Source organism: Vigna unguiculata, chromosome 9, assembly GCF_037176805.1.
Source record: "Vigna unguiculata cultivar grain cowpea cultivar isolate G323 ecotype 2 chromosome 9, ASM3717680v1, whole genome shotgun sequence".
Lineage (NCBI taxonomy): Eukaryota > Viridiplantae > Streptophyta > Magnoliopsida > Fabales > Fabaceae > Vigna > Vigna unguiculata.
In genome coordinates, this window is record NC_140800.1 from 8,340,722 (window position 1) to 8,357,597 (window position 16,876).

Sequence of the window (16,876 nt, forward strand, 5' to 3'; positions counted from 1 at the left end):
CAAAAGACTCATTTCAAGTTAATTAGCTTAGATAAAAATAACATGTAATGCAAAGAGATAAGGAGAAAGATAGAATGTGCATTATATTTTTATAGGTTAAAATACTTCATTGGTCCACGTTTTTGTTTCAAAATCTTAAATATGTTCCTATATTATTTTTTTAGTCTCAAGTAGGTCCATATTTTTGAAAATGCGTAACAATTAGATCCATTTTGTTAGTATGGTGTTAACAACGTTACGTATGTGCCACGTGGCACATACTTATAATAAAAAAAAATAAGGAACTGACATGTGGTATATGTTGGATAATCTGCATAAAACATAAATTAGAAGTATTTCCTGAGGCATGAAGGATCACTGCCCTTAAGGATTTATCCGCTGTATATGCGCAAATTCCTCAAGGTACAACAGGAACATCTCGAATATCTCGAGGATCTCAAAATCTAACAAGATAAACAACTCTTTACAGAGTATCAATAAACCCAGGATCTAGGATCTTAGACAAAGAGGACATAAAATAAATGGAGTATAAAATGTAAGGAAAAGAAGAAATAAAAGTCTGAAGGTGTGTCATAGGAGGAAGCATAAGATACTTATTTATAGGTGGAGAGAGGGGTTAATAAGACAACAACGGTTAAAAATATTCATGTTGATATAAATACCACATCAAAAAGTTGCACCAATAATGGTTAAAAACTGAAAAGTAATGAGCAATGCAACAATCATATATTTTTCAATATATTAAACCACCATTTTTACAACAGTATATACTTAACGCTGATAAGGATACTAACGGAATTGACTTAATTGTTACACATTTTCAAAAATATGAACCTAATTGAAACTAAAAAAAAAATATGGGAACCTATTTGAGATTTTGATACAAAAACATGGATCAATGAAGTATTTTAACAAATTTTTATATTGGTTCATTTGAACTTGCAAACTATGTCTAATTCTAGATCAACATATTTATATTATTAATAAATAATAATAATAATAATAATATATTAATATTATATTGTGTTATAATATAATATAAATAAAAATAATACTTTCTCATTTCTCATATTATAATTTACATTTAATTTGCTTACTAAAGAAAATAACAAAATTTATATTAATAAGATAACAAAGATAAACCTATATAAATATAGAACTATGGTAATTTAAAGTGAAATATACTAAGACGTGCCTTAATCTTATGAAGCCTTGTATATGCTATCTTTATCAAAAAGGTACGATATGGCTACTTCATTCATCATCTTGAATAAAGTATTAAAATTCCCAGAAAAGTTATGAAATAGTAGTATACTTACCTTCAGCATGATACCCATGATACTTTAGAAATCCAGTGAATTTTAATAGAGAGATACTATAATATGAAAACAACGTGTTTTCCCTTATTATCACTACCTTGTACTTTATAGTAAAAAAAAAAGGACCACAAATAAAATAATTGAAGATGAAAGTAATAGAAAACAAAGTGTTGGAGATTCTAAGATCTCCATCACACACATGCACATATATAGGCAAGTAGGGAGAAAGACAAATATTACATTTGGCACCTCTATTACTACTTCTATCACAACTCTTTCTTTCATTCTCTTTTTTTTTTTTCGTGTCACCAATATGATGAAACTAGTTCTTTAACTTTTTAATATTACTTTTATATAAACTTAAACATAATTTACGTTTCTTAATTTTATACATTTTTTTTTTCAAACTATGTAGTAGAAGTTAATCCTGGAAATAACATAATCGTTTCTTTGCGGTGGTTGTTCAACAAATATCTAAAGATGTAAAGGTCATGAAATGAATTTGTAGTTTTTAGAGAAGCAATTTGTATGAAAGCAAGTGTGTGAAATTAGTATTAATTTATTTATAAAAAGAAAAGAAAAGTTAGAAGAGTGTGAATAGCAAAGGCCCAAAAAGAGCATCGCATGGGGGGTGACAGACAGCGTATCGTGCGCACTGCTGTCCTTTTTTTGGGCGATGTTTGAGTCATGTGCTGATGCACTCTTGCACATGGCTTTCCCTTCTTTCTCTTTCAATTATGTATCCCTCACTCGACCCCACTCTTAACTTAACCCATGTGATTTCCCTCATCAACCAAAATTACTATTTTCTCCTTCTCTCTCTCTCTCTCTCACTAATCATCATCACATTTTTTCTTATTATTCTTTCCTCTTTCACTACAAACAAAACCATGCTGCTACTAACTAACAATAAATGCCTTTCGTTGCAACCTCCATATTCTTCTTTCCTTTCTCATCCCACTTTTAAATCTTTTTCAATTCATCTAACCATTTACATCATTCTCTCTATCCTAATTTACCTTCTTTTACTCTATTTTTTTACTGTTTTTTTTAATAATATTAGGTTCTGACATTGTATTTCTTTAATGTTATTTCTCACATTATTCAATCATTTGTATTATTTTAGTTAGTATCGGTTCCACAACCAATCTAACCAAAGACCTTTAAACACGTCTTTCTATTATATCAATGACAATTCGATTTTTAAAACATAGCTTAATTTCAACTTACTATGGTAGAAAACAAGCAACAAATGTATGTTTTTCATTCATTTGTTTAATGAATTGAAAGAGTGAATTTGGTTACCTTATATATATATATATATATATATATATATATATATATATGTAATATTTTAAAAGGTTAATGAACACAAATAATTCAAACCAAAATTATTCTACAATACAATATGCTATTTTAATTTGGCAAGTTGTAATGGATTATATTTTGCTATTGAATATATAAAAATATTTTGTGCTGAAATCATTCTGATGCATGATGATCATACATATTTATTTTGTAGAGAGTCATCATGTGTTGTATTTTTCAAGGATGAATATAGTAAATAAAATAAGATTATTGAATGGTGCAAAAGTTTGGGATAAGACGGTAGCATAGCATAGCAATGAAAGGTACAAGCTCACGTTCTTTCTCATGAATACAAAAACAGGTACTGCTACACATAATAAATACAATAAATACAGTATTATACTATACGGTTAATAATTAAATAATACAGTATTATCCAATATGCATCCTTTTCAGAGTTAAAAACCAAACAGCGTCTATTTATAGCGCTTACAAACCGCTGCATCTGAATCAAACCAAAGGCACCAAACCATTTAGGCCTCTTAAACCCCTTCCCCACACTCTTTACTCTGTTTTTTCTTTTTCTCTCTCTTTCTCTACAAACACCATTTCGACCATTTTCTGCAGTGCAATGGCCATGGCTAAGTTTCTCTGCGTTCTGCTTCTGGCTCTCCTTGCCATTTCCATGATCACAACTCAGGTTATAGTCCCTTCTAAAACAACCCATTATTGCATTTACATGTTACAGTTATGTATGTAAGCTATGTATGCAAGCTGTTTGATAATATATTTGCTCTAAGTCTAAACCTTGTTCGAATTTATTTTTCCTATGGTTTCAGGTTATGGCAAAAGATGCTGCTTATCACTTGGAACGAGTGAGTATCTCTTTTTTAATCACTGAAAACTATTGTATGGTGTGATTTTCACTAATGTGTTTGTCATGTGAAAATTATATCAGATCAACATATAATGACTGGTTTTAATTGGTCGGCAAATTTCAGAATTGAAAAAAAAAAGAAATTATATTTTGACTATTTCTTTCCATTAATTTTCAGAGTAATAATGGAGCCGGGAGGAATTATGGACCTGGGAGTCTAAAGAGCTCACGTGAGTAATCATACTCTCAATGATGTTTTACAAACCAAAATATTCATCAGGGTTCATGAACCAAAAGTTTCTGAAGGTTTTGAACTCAATTTGCTTTCAACTATATCTGAATTATGTGTGATCTAATGAGTGGTGTTTGTATGATCAGAGTGCCCCTCTGAATGCACAAGAAGATGTAGCCAGACACAGTACCACAAGCCATGCATGTTCTTCTGTCAAAAGTGCTGCAAAACTTGCCTATGTGTTCCTCCTGGCTACTATGGGAACAAGTCTGTGTGCCCCTGCTACAACAACTGGAAGACCAAGCGTGGAGGACCCAAATGCCCTTGAAGTTATATAAGCATCATTTGACCAACAATTTTATATTACTCAAAGTGGAACCACCAACTATGGCCGTTGCTACATGCGTTTCGGGTAGCACCTAGTACAATTGGGTCTTCACTAAGACTACTACTAAATTAACCATCTTGTTCTCTACCGTGAAATTAAACCACTCGTTAATTTCATGAAGAATCCTGAACAAGAGGGTGTTCTTCTGGTTAATCAATTATCTTTGTCATTGTTCTATTTTTTGGTTTCATATATAATGAAGTTATTTTATGATGCGAGTCATGTAATGTTTACGACAGATATGGCATGTAGGCTAAAGGATCTGAAGATCCAAGCTTATTTTAATAGTTGTACCTTGTGATTCTCTACAATTTCCTATTCTCCTGCGTGTAGAATCTGGCATCTGCTGCATCAGAAGCAGAAGCAGGGCCACTAGTGCATAAAGTAGTGAGAGTTACAAATGTTATTGGACGTACGAAATTGTTATAAAGAAAAAACATAGAACACCAAATAAAATAATATTTGATGCACTGTGAAGATGTCTAGATACCTCTTAGATGTCCTCCTAAAAGTTGGATATTTTGCAGACTCAGTTTTTCAATAACTAAGGATAAAATTTATCATGGCGTTACTAATATCGATAAGATATATTATATTGACAAAATAGTTTTAAAGAAATACAATCATAAATAATTCACTAAGCATATTCAAAAATGTAGTATTCTCAACCCTTTATTAACTAGTACTTCTACCAGTGCGTTGCAAGGAATTATAGTATATTTATTAAATTAATTTAAAATTGAGAAAAAATATAATTAAATTTAATAAGTATTTTATTTTATAAAATTAAATAATAATATTTTAATTAATTTTATGATGAAAATGCATTTAATTTATATATATATATATATATATATATATATATATATAATTATATATATATATATATATATAATTATATATATATATATATATAATTATATATATATATATAATTATATATATATAATTATCATAAAATATATTAAGATTGAGTTAATTAAAATTAAGAAATCAAATTCATTTTTAAATAAAATATTAATCAGATAATATAGAAAAATATAAATAATAGATTCCATAAAAATAAAGATGATGAACGATATAAATTTTTTCAATAGAAATATAAAGGTTAGACTATATAAAAAAGATATCAAGAATAGACAATATAAAATTACACAGACCATATGCATATAAATATAAATAGTAAATTGTTTAAAAATACAAATGTTACGAAGAAAAAAAAATATAAATAGTAAATTATCTAAATCTACAAAATATAGACCAACAAATATAAAGAATAGTAAAAAATCATGACATCGAAATATATGTAACATAGATATAATAAAAAAAACATTAGAAAGATTTTGACAACTTGAATTTAAAAGTATAATTATTATCATTGTTCAAATGTTGTCTACACATTTTTTTGTTAATTATTACAAACAGATAATAAAATTATTAATAATAGCAATATTTATTGCTGATTATTAATAATAAGTAATGATATTAATAATAAGTAATATTATTAATTCATAGTATTAATAATAATACTTAATGATATTATTAATTTTAATTAATTATTTGATAAAATTAATAATCAGAGAAAAATGTTTAAATAATTATAAATGTTGATTAAAATTTTAGCATTGTAATTATAATAGTATTCATAATTATATTTAATTAAGAAAAGAGTTTCGAAATCTATTTATTGCAAACGTAATGTTTGGAAATATGATATTTTAAGTTTTTGTTAAATATTATGTATACAAAGACAAATAAAGTAATACTATTAATTGAAAAAATTATTAAATATACATATTGAATAAAATTATTGAAATTTATTCTAAAATTTAATTAAGAAAATAGTTACAATAATATATACAAATTCATTAGTTTATGTCCTAAATATATTAATTAGATGGAAATGCATGAACTTGAAAGATTTTAAAAATCTCAAAAGATTTAAATCAATGTCCAGATAATCAAAGTGCTAAAAACAAAATGAAATCCAGAGAATAATAAAAACACATACTTGCAGGACCACCAATAGCATGCATGGCATCAATGATTAAGGAAAACATTTGAATACAATATATACATATTTATTAAAATAATAATAATAATAATAATAATAATAATAATAATAATAATAATAAAATTAATATAAGAATACATGTACGAACAAATAGAAGAATAAAAATAAAAATGTACAAACTCAAAAGATTCATTCATAATTAAAGAGATTTAAAATAATTAATGAAATCAATTAATCGATAAAAAAAATTTAAAAAGTAATCATATAATTATTAATTGTAAATATAGAAATTTAAAATATTTCAAAATTAATGGAATAAAAACCAATTCATTTATAGTTAAAAAATTCAAAACAATAGATGGAATTAATTGGTTAACTGATGCAAAAATTTTGGAAACAAATCAAATAATTATTGATTCAGAAACAAATGTTTTAATCATTCAAAAATATTCCAATCATGTTTTAAAATAAAATAATATTATTTTGAAAAGACTAAATTAATTCAAATTTAAAAGAGAAATAATCAAAAGATAAAATAACCAAACAATTTTATTAGAATGTAACGTACATTTTTCTTGAGTTTAAAATCCAAGTGTAACATAAAAATTGTTGATCTTGAAATTTTTTCAAGATTCATAACAACTCATTAAACAACCACAAATTAAAGAAACAATTTTAATTTAATATTCTACTTCCTTCTTCTTTCTCACTTCATCCTCACTTAAGCGTATTAAAAAACACTTTAGTATGAAAATATCTAATTTATAATTTGTAAAATATATCACCCAAGTACAATTTATAAAATATTTTAACCAAACTTTTAAGCTCTTGTATCTAAAAGAAAAAATAAAATTTATTGTAATATTGTTTGTGAATATGGATGAACTAGGAACGTAAAATTTTATATGATCATCTTGTTACGGTAGTGATATTATGTTCTTGTGATTGAGCAACATTTGCAAAAATTCTATGTTGATATAATTTTGTTCATGGTTTTGAGGTAAAGGAAAATGTTAGTTGGTGTTATGAAATATATATATATATATATATATATATATATATATATATATATATATATATATATATATTTTGTAGCTTTGAAGTTTTATTTTGGACAATAGAGAATTGTATTAAGGAATTATTGGTGGCAGAAATTGTTTATGAGAGGTAAGTTAATCGATTTTGGTTCATGTTTATGTGCAAAGATGAGTGTGATATGGATTCTTGGTATATAATAGAAGTAGTATAGTTTGGTGTTTAAGATTGAATTTTGATGTTGTAAATATGATGTGGAGTTGCCGGTAGTAAATTATGTGTCTAATTTATAAGTGCAATTTTTGTTGGTGCATTGTGAGGATGTAATTGAAAATTAAATATGTTTTTTGTGTATCATGAATCGGTAAGTGCAGAATGTTATGGTGCAATGTGAGTATATGTTGTGGAAGATTTTGGTAAGTTTTATTAATAGGCATGAAGTACGCAGTGGCAAAACTTGACCAAAAATTTTAGAGGGACCAAATTATATTTGTTATATATAAATTATTATTTTTAATTAAAAAAAATTAATTTCTTTGCATCATTTTTTTTATTCAAAATAAGCTCTCATGGCAATAGAATCCAAACAATATAACAATAATATATATGAAATAGTAACATAAAGTTTATCATCAACAATAATATATAAAAAAAAGTTACCTTTAGTCAGAGTGCTCATCTACGTTCTTTCAATGACTTAAAATCTTCAATAATTGAATCAAAATTGAAGCTAGTTGCAATATCCCTTTCAATATAGATTATCATAGTGTTTGCTAAAAATTTAACCTCCATCTTATTTCTCAACTTGTTCTTGATTATTTTCATTGCAGAAAAAGATCTTTCAGTTGTAGCTGTAGAAACTGGAAGAGTCATGATAAAACGAAGTAATCTATAAATCAAGTAGTAAACTTCAGACTTTTTTGTTGTTGCCAAACATGTACATAACTCTTGCATTGTTGATAAATTCTTCAAATTTGAATTTTGACGAGCATCAATAATGAAATGTTGAAGTTGAAAATTCAAATTAATCTTCTCTTGCTCATTGAAATCCATGGGATAATATTTGTCCACAAGAGTGCAAATTTTATCAATATTAAAAGCTTTATAAGCTCCTTAAGATCCAAAGTAGAGCTTAGAATTAATAACTCCATTGCTTGGTCATTAAATCTACAATTTAACTCTTGTAATTGCTTATCAATGGTAACAAAGAATATTTCAACTCTGAAATAATGCTCCACTGTAATATGATCTTTTTGTAACGAGGTCGTCCTTGCCTTGCTACATAAAAAGCCCCAAAATTAGGCACCTCAATGTCATGTTTTTCACAAAAAGAAGTCACATTTTTTTGATAACTTATCCCAACCATTTTCTCTCAAGTTTTGAATAAGTCCTTTTGTAGAACAAACTAGACGCATAACATTAACTATATCCTGAGATTGTTTTTGTAGTGCTTGACAAAGAACATATGTTATCCCCATAATTTCTCTCATCAAATACAAGATCAGTATAAACTCAAATGAGGTCAAGCTTTTGTAAGCATTATCAACATCACCACATTGTGAATAAGTAGATCCATCAACAGTAATTTTTTATAGAACTAAACAAGTTGCATCATACATATTGATCAAGCTTCAAATAGAAGAGAAATGGGAGCTCCAACGGGTATCCCCAACTCATTTTAAAGTACCAATTTGATTTGCCCCTTTACCCTTTTCAAGCTCATCAATTTCTAACAAATATGCAATTTCATCTAACTTGGCAGCCTAGACTTTTACTAGAAGAGCAAACAATATTGACAATAAAAGTTAATTTTGAAAAGAATTGGTGAATTGGAATAACTTCTCTTGATGCAACAACCAAGGCAAGTTGTAACCGATGAGCAAAACAATGAACATATGCATAAGGACAATCAGTCAAAAATAATGTTTGTAATTCATTCCATTCTCCTCTCATATTGCTAGCACCATCATACCCTTGACCACAAATATTATAAACATTAAGATTATGTCGAGATAGTACGACACACAATTCATTCTTCAAAGTTATTGCTGCAGTGTCTTTAACATGCACAATATCAAAAAAGCGCTCTTGAATAAAACCATTTTTTTCAACGAATCTCAAAACAAGAGCCATTTGCTCTTTTTTTGATTCATCACGAGCTTCATCGACAACTATACAAAACTTGGAATCCCCAATTTCCTCACGAATATGATTTTTCACTTTACTAGAAAGAATATTCAATAACTCCTTTTGAATTTTAGGTGAAGTATATTTGGAATTGAATGGAGCATTTTCCAACACAACTTTTGCAACTTCGTCATTGTATGATGCTATGAGTTTTATCATCTCAAGAAAATTACCTTGGTTCCTCGATTCAGTACTTTCATCATGACCTCTAAAAGCACAAGCTTGAAGTGATAAAAAATGAACCGTGTCAATTGAAGTCTTGAGATGTAACCGATTCTGCATAATTTGATCTGAGCTTTGCACTTCTAAAACATTCCTAATGTGACAATTTTGATTGAACAAGTCTTGACAAGTAGACACTGCAATATTGTGTGGTGAACAAGGATCCTTCCCAATGTGTATAAGGAAAGCACAATTTTTTCCATTATTAACTTTCCTCCAACTTTTAAAACCTATAAAAAAATTCAAAAAGTTAAAACATGTTGACGACAATCAACTTATTGCCAATTAGAAATCAATGAAAATAAACTCAATTACCTTTAACAATGAAAATATACGAGCCAGGTCGTTCGCTTGGTTTTTTACTAAAAAGATAGCACGATAAGCAATATGCAACATCTTTTAATGACGAATACTCTAACCATGAAGGTAATAAGCTAAACCATGTGTACTGAAATCTTCTTGGATGATCATCTTTACCTGACAACGAATAATTTTCTAGATTCATTTGATATGGACCCCATTTTAGATAAGCCCTTCGTACCTCATCAATTTGATTTGGTGGGTATTGCCAAATTTGAAGACGCTTCCCTGGATCACGTTCTAAAGTATTTTTAAATTCATTATATGTAACTTTAGAAACCTTAGAGAGTTGTTTTTCGTTTTCTTCAATATTTGGATTCTCATGAAGTTTCTCAATTTTAGATGACGTAGATGCATTTTTTTCATCTTCATCACAAGCCTTCCTCTTGAAAAAAGAATAAATTCTTTTACTCTTTATCACAATTTTTCTAATATAAATTTGTCACCTCTCACATATTTACAAAAAGATAAAATTATGAATACCCCAAATTAAATATTAAAAGCAAGACTCAATATTTTAAGAAAACTAATACCTTCTAAATAATTAGCTTCCCTTACCTTAGAGTCGATTCCTAATCTTGTTTTTTCCTTGCACAACTTCAAAGCCTAAAATAACTCTATCTATACAAAAAAGAGTTTGATTAACAATTAAAGCATGATTTTATGATCTCTAACAAATAAAGATATGCCTAGAGGGTAGAAAAATCACATACAAGAAAAAAACATATTACTTAAAAAAAATGAAATTATATTCTATATTGTACGTTTTAGATAAATTTAATTTTATTTGAAATCAAATTTTATCGATATCAACTCGGAAATTTTTGAGCTAATATAGATAAAAAAGCAAAAAATAAAAATCTGACAATTAAAGTTTTTAAAATAGCCTTAGTTGTCCAATGTCAATTAAAAACAATTTTAGTTAATGTTATAATGCAAAAAATGTTTTCTGAATATCAATTAAAAAAATTCTTAGCAAACATTAGCCAAAAAGTAACATTAACCAAAATCGGTTAAACAATCATAAATGTTAATATTTTGAAAATATTAAAAATTCTATGATATTTGAATTTTTTTTTTTAAGCGGTAACCGAGATGTGTCATAAAAAAGTTCAAATTTCAATAAATTTAAATCGTTTAATCTAAATAATACAATTCAAAATAATTTTAATTTCAATGTCGTATATGAAATTTTGATATATTAAAAAACAGTTTCAAAAATACATTCATATGTTATATATTCTGAAAATCTTATTTCAAAAACCATGTCTTAGAACATGTTTCAAAAATTCTGCAAAGTTTCTTCCCAAACAAATATTTCCACAAGTCACATTTTCATAGGGTAAAACGGTCATTTCAGAAATTATGGGGATGCAGTTAAGAATGATGGGAGTGCAGGAAGAAACATCCTATCAACAACCACTTCTTACCTCAAGCTATCACTTTCTAGGCCCAATATTTTTCCTGGAACAAACCGAAGTGAGCCTTACCAAAAAAAGAAAACGATAAAAACAAAAGATAGTGAACCTTTTTGGAAGGAAAAAGAGAGTAAGCATATTATAAGAAACCTTATAAAAGGAGTGAATAAACACAACGTAATTGAGATTTATTTCTTCCTAACTAAGCGAATGTAGACTTTGTTATTATGACCTTCTTCTGCACAATAAGTAAACTAGACACTTTCATTAGGTTGTCATTTCAATTGTTCAGGCCCAGAAAAAATTACATAACAAATTTCCACAAAGAAAAGTTTCTTAACATTTTGTGTCGGCTGACAAGTGACACCTTATCATCATGTGTTTCAATCAAAAAAATTGCCCTAATAATAAAATGTTTTCTTAGGTTATGCATACTTAAATATCATAATTTAATCAATTTTGATGGTCTTTTCATTTATTTGTAAGGGATCATACACTAATTTTATTATTTTTATTGGACATAAAACTTAAACTGACTTAAATTATTTTCAACAATTTAATATTTTTTGACTTGATTGAAATTTGTGTGAAACAAAATGACACTGCATTAGGAGCTCTGGCTATTCCTTAATTTCATTGTATTACCTTCATAATTAATTTTCTATTTTCTGACCTACTAAAATATTGACAAAATATAAAAATAATGTACCCATAAAGCAACACTATACTTTATCATTCGTTCTAACAATATAAACAAGTTGGTGTACAAAGTTTAAAGAATAAGGTTCTTTCCCTTCTTATTCGCTTACTTTACAGGTGTCTTCTTTTACTACATCAACCAAATGCTATAAATCATCTATTCAAAGTCTTTTTCTTGTTAGTTTCTATTTCTATTTTCTTGGTGGAAAACTCCATTCATATTCATATTCCTAATAACACCTAGCAATTTCCTAGTGAAATACAAAGTAAAAAAAGAAAGAAAAAAAAGTCACTTTCACTGTACAAGTTGTTGCATATTCACTAGTAAGATTATTTTCCACTGTCCTCAAGATTTTGACTATTTGTCGAAGAAAAATTACTTGACGCAATGCAACACCGTACTCCTCCACATTTCAAATTGATTAATTTCCCTGATTGGTGGCGTAAAACCTAATCACTATAAATAATATAGAATGTGAAAGATGTTTATATTTATCTCTACTCATAAATGACCGTTTAAACTAAGTTTCTTAAATTATATATTAATTCAAATGTTATTGATCGGTAAGAAACAGACAGAGTTTGCCTTAATTGTTCAACGTGAACACCCAGAAAGAGAATAAAATAATTAAGAACTGGAAAGTGTTATATGTACATACATTGAATTAAATGGGTATTTGAATTCCGCAAGAAAGGTTGAGACTTTGATTGAAAAATAAACGAGTGTGATGAAACTCGTAATTCGCACACGTTATGCGTACACCGCTAACGAAACATAAACCTTTGCTAAGAAAGTCTATTCTTTTTCTCCTCTGTCTGAATGTGAAGACTTAGCACAGTGATGAAGTGAGTGCTGGATCAACCTTTATCGTCAGGTACCCATTCTTTCACAACCCCAAAAGAAAAATAAAAAATAAAACTTGTCTACCCAGATGCCAATTCCTGTTTAATTTTCTTGGGTTTCTAATGATTGCATCTCCTTAGGGTGTTTAATGGAATGCTGAAGCTGAGAACTTTTTGTTTAGGGGTGTTTGTTTGTTGCTAGTTTTGATTGGGCTCAACGAAGGTTGGATTTCACTGGCATTTTTGGTTGATGGATTGTACTGTTTGAATCAGTGTGTTCTGTAAGAAGTGGAGGGTTTGACTTTGCTTTGTATGTGCAAGTCATTGCATGTGAGGAGAACTGTTTGGAGATCTTCTTCAACGCTGCAGAAGGCTGAGAAGCCATTAGTGGGTGGGTATGGTCATTTGTGTTTGAGGGATTTGAGCTTTGGATTCTGATCGAGAAGGGCTTCTTGCTAAAACCATAACCCCCATCAAGGTTTTTGCTCTGTGTTTGTGGAAATAGCTTACCCTTTGAGCTTCTCAGTCTTTTTTCTTGTTCCTGTATTCGCTGCAAGGTTGCTTGATTGGACCTTGTTTGATCCTCAACAATGTCAGAGAAGATCATGTTTCACTCAAGGTTTATATTTTACGTGATGATCATTTCTATGTTCCTTTTGGTTCTGTCATCCCTTTTCCTACTCCAGTTTAGCAGTCATTCTTTGATACCTAGATCAGTGTTAGAACTTATTCTTGTCAATAACGCGTCACTTTACTTCATGCCAAAATTGAAGAGAGATCAGAACGTACTCACCCCATACCCTTCTGGGGATTTAAATTTTCAATCACAAAAGTCCAGAGAATCCAACTGTCAAGCTTCTGATTCAAGCAAGAAAACAAGTTCTGCAGTACAGAAGATGAATGTGGCATCTCACCCAGTTCATCCTTTATTGAGAGTATTCATGTATGACTTGCCCCCAGAATTTCACTTTGGGTTATTGGGTTGGAAGGGAAGTTTGAATCAAACATGGCCTGAGGTGGATAACCCTGAAGGTATTCCACGCTATCCAGGTGGACTGAACTTGCAGCACAGCATAGAGTACTGGCTCACCCTTGATCTTCTGTCATCAAACACTGTTAATGTTGGTCATTCTTGCTCTGCAATCAGAGTGCAGGATTCAAGTCAAGCAGATGTAATTTTTGTGCCATTTTTCTCATCTCTGAGTTACAATAGGCATTCCAAGCTTCATGGAGAGGAAAAAGTTAGTGTTAACAAAATGTTGCAACACAAATTAGTGCAGTTCTTGATGGACCAGAAGGAATGGAAACGTTCAGGAGGGAAGGATCATCTGATTATAGCCCACCATCCTAACAGCTTGTTGGATGCAAGAAAAAAATTGGGTTCTGCTATGCTTGTGCTTGCAGATTTCGGAAGGTATCCTCCTCAATTAGCAAATATCAAGAAAGATGTAATAGCCCCCTACAGGCACCTAGTAGGCACCATACCAAGAGCTAAATCAGTTTCATATGAAGAACGTACCACACTGGTGTATTTCCAGGGAGCAATATACAGGAAAGACGTGAGTTTTTGCTGCACTCATGTTATCTGTTTAATGCATAAGTGCCTTATTGTGAAAAAAAATCTCATATTGACTAGTTTTACAATTCAATTCCCAGTTTTTTTTTTGGTAATTTCATTTATGAAATAAATTGGCTATTGATTATACTCATTTAAGGTTTGCAAGAGGCCTGTGTTGCATTTTATTGTGTATTGGCTAGATGTCAAAGTGCATTAGCTTCTTAACTTGTTAATTTGGTGAATATAAGAATTAAGAACCACTTCTTGGTTTATGGATTAGATAATAGATCTTTCAGGAACCTTTACCGATTTCACCTTGTATATAAGTCACCATCTCAGCTAAAGAACACACTACACCTCTGGTGCTTTTTGAAGGTAAGATTTGATCCTAGGTACTTGACTTTACCCTGCCACCTTTTTAACGGAAGTGATATGAACATAGAGAACTGAGACATGACAAATATTCTACCGTCACCTTTAGCAACAATCTCCATGTCCTTCTCATCCTTCGTACTGCATTATAAATTAAGAAAAAACTTCAACTCCATGTTTTTTGGCACCTCAAGATATCAATATAAATCTATTGTTATTGAATTTCAGAAGGTAAATCAAGATATAAATATCAGGTTCACTGAACTGACTATTGCTGGGTGAGAATTTTTAGGGGGTTTGGAAAATGAGGTATGAGAGATATAAGTGATATAGTGTATAGAGAATTTTTTTTTCTTTCTTTTGTTTTTTATTTTATTCATGTGCTCTATACCATTAGTGGTATCAGAGTCATCCGAGTCGATGGTTTGTCTTAGTGACGGGCTTAAACCGTTGTGATAACAACAACACCATAACCACAACAACACTGGTTTAAGTAAAGGTCATCCTATAAAGGGAGATATGGGTAGAAATGACAAAATTAAACGTTATATAAAAAAAAAAGATTCATTAATCCAATGTTTTAAGATTTTGTCTTTGTGACCGGCTTAAACTATTGTGATAACAACAACACCTTAACCACAACAACACTGGTTTAAGTAAAGGTCACCCTATAAAGGGAGATATGGGTAGAAATGACAAAATTAAACGTTATATAAAAAAAAAGATTCATTAATCCAATGTCTTAAGATTTTGAGTTAAAAGTAGTGTCGTCTCTTATGTGAATTGGACTGAAGTCACGTATATATAATCTCTCCTTAATGAACTATAATGCATTAGTTGAAAATACATCTTCTACAAGTTTAATCAGCACATGTAGGTTCACTGTAGCGTGTATACAAGCGTTTATTTCAGAGGTGGTACAAATATTACATTTTCATGATTCCAAATATAGGAAAGGACTCATGATGGTTGATTTCTAAATTTTATTGAATGTTTTTTCTGTCAACATCTCTGAACAAATATTGGGCACATCAATTCATTGAAAAACTAAAACTTAAACAAATCCTACTATGACTGTATTGTGAGAATAGTTACAAATGATATAATTTCCTCTTTCCATCAATACTACTTCCCTCATCAATTTTACTGTACTAATTCTAGATGTGGAAGATAGTCTTTCTTCATTTTAATTAGTTAATTTATGATATTGAACCTGTAGGGAGGAGCCATTCGCCAAGAACTGTACTACCTCCTGAAAGAAGAGAAAGATGTGCATTTCAGTTTTGGGAGCATAGGAGGAAATGGGATCAATCAGGCAAGCCATGGCATGGCCTTATCAAAATTCTGCCTCAACATTGCCGGTGATACCCCATCCTCGAATCGACTCTTTGACGCAATAGTAAGCCACTGTGTGCCTGTGATCATCAGTGATGAAATTGAGCTACCCTTTGAAGATGTTTTGGACTACTCAGAGTTTTCTGTATTTGTGCGTGCCTCTGATGCCGTGAAGAAAGGCTACCTGCTGAATCTCCTTCGCTCAATCAAACGGGAAGAGTGGAACAAGATGTGGGAAAGATTGAAGGAAATTACACCCCACTTTGAGTATAAGTATCCATCACAACCTGGGGATGCAGTGAATATGATTTGGCAGCAAGTTGCAAGAAAGATATCTTCAATAAGGTTCAATTTGCATAGAAAGAACAGATACCAGAGATCTCAGCTTCGTGTTAAGACAAACTGAAATTCCCAGATTATGTGTCGTTAGGATCTGTTAACCTTGGTCTCTGTCAAGTTCAACATGCCAGTGGAAGAGACAAGCTCCCATTCTCTTCATTGGTTTCTTTTTCACTTATTTTTCCTTCTTTTTGCTGAATTACTCATCTTGTTGATGGAAAAAAAACGATTTTTTATTTTAATGTCCAAGCATTTTTCCTCTTGGTGCATGAATCTTAGAAAGAGTGCTTAAAATGAATTTAATTGGAGTATAAAAGTGTATGTATCTTATATTATTATCTAATCATAAAATGCCATGACTGAGAATTGT

General features: G+C 29.7%; 2 protein-coding genes and 1 pseudogene across 2 annotated transcripts; 2 read left to right on the plus strand and 1 right to left on the minus strand.

Annotated features, from left to right (window-relative positions):
• The first annotated feature begins 3,126 nt into the window (after window positions 1-3,126).
• LOC114162260 (gibberellin-regulated protein 6-like) lies at window positions 3,127-4,411 on the plus strand. Its single transcript, XM_028046087.2, has 4 exons — window positions 3,127-3,327; window positions 3,467-3,502; window positions 3,683-3,734; window positions 3,883-4,411. Exons 1-4 carry the CDS (start codon window positions 3,259-3,261, stop codon window positions 4,062-4,064), a joined length of 339 nt encoding a protein of 112 aa, XP_027901888.1. The 5' UTR covers window positions 3,127-3,258; the 3' UTR covers window positions 4,065-4,411.
• A 3,437-nt stretch (window positions 4,412-7,848) lies between these two features.
• On the minus strand, window positions 7,849-13,287 carry LOC146883495 (uncharacterized; annotated as a pseudogene).
• Window positions 12,723-16,748, plus strand: LOC114163323 (putative arabinosyltransferase ARAD1). The gene is made up of 2 exons (XM_085666952.1): window positions 12,723-14,461; window positions 16,052-16,748. The coding sequence occupies exons 1-2, from the start codon at window positions 13,493-13,495 to the stop codon at window positions 16,571-16,573; spliced, it is 1,491 nt and encodes a 496-aa protein (XP_085523078.1). The 5' UTR covers window positions 12,723-13,492; the 3' UTR covers window positions 16,574-16,748.
• The last annotated feature ends 128 nt before the right edge of the window (window positions 16,749-16,876 follow it).

Excerpts from the sequence above, each read along its gene's own strand:
- LOC114162260 (XM_028046087.2), top strand. The coding sequence starts at position 3,259 with ATGGCCATGGCTAAGTTTCTCTGCGTTCTGCTTCTGGCTCTCCTTGCC. Across the intron at positions 3,328-3,466 it reads TTTCCATGATCACAACTCAG|GTTATGGCAAAAGATGCTGC; the intron begins GTTATAGTCCCT and ends CTATGGTTTCAG. Across the intron at positions 3,735-3,882 it reads TGGGAGTCTAAAGAGCTCAC|AGTGCCCCTCTGAATGCACA; the intron begins GTGAGTAATCAT and ends TTGTATGATCAG.
- LOC114163323 (XM_085666952.1), top strand. The coding sequence starts at position 13,493 with ATGTCAGAGAAGATCATGTTTCACTCAAGGTTTATATTTTACGTGATG. Across the intron at positions 14,462-16,051 it reads GAGCAATATACAGGAAAGAC|GGAGGAGCCATTCGCCAAGA; the intron begins GTGAGTTTTTGC and ends TTGAACCTGTAG.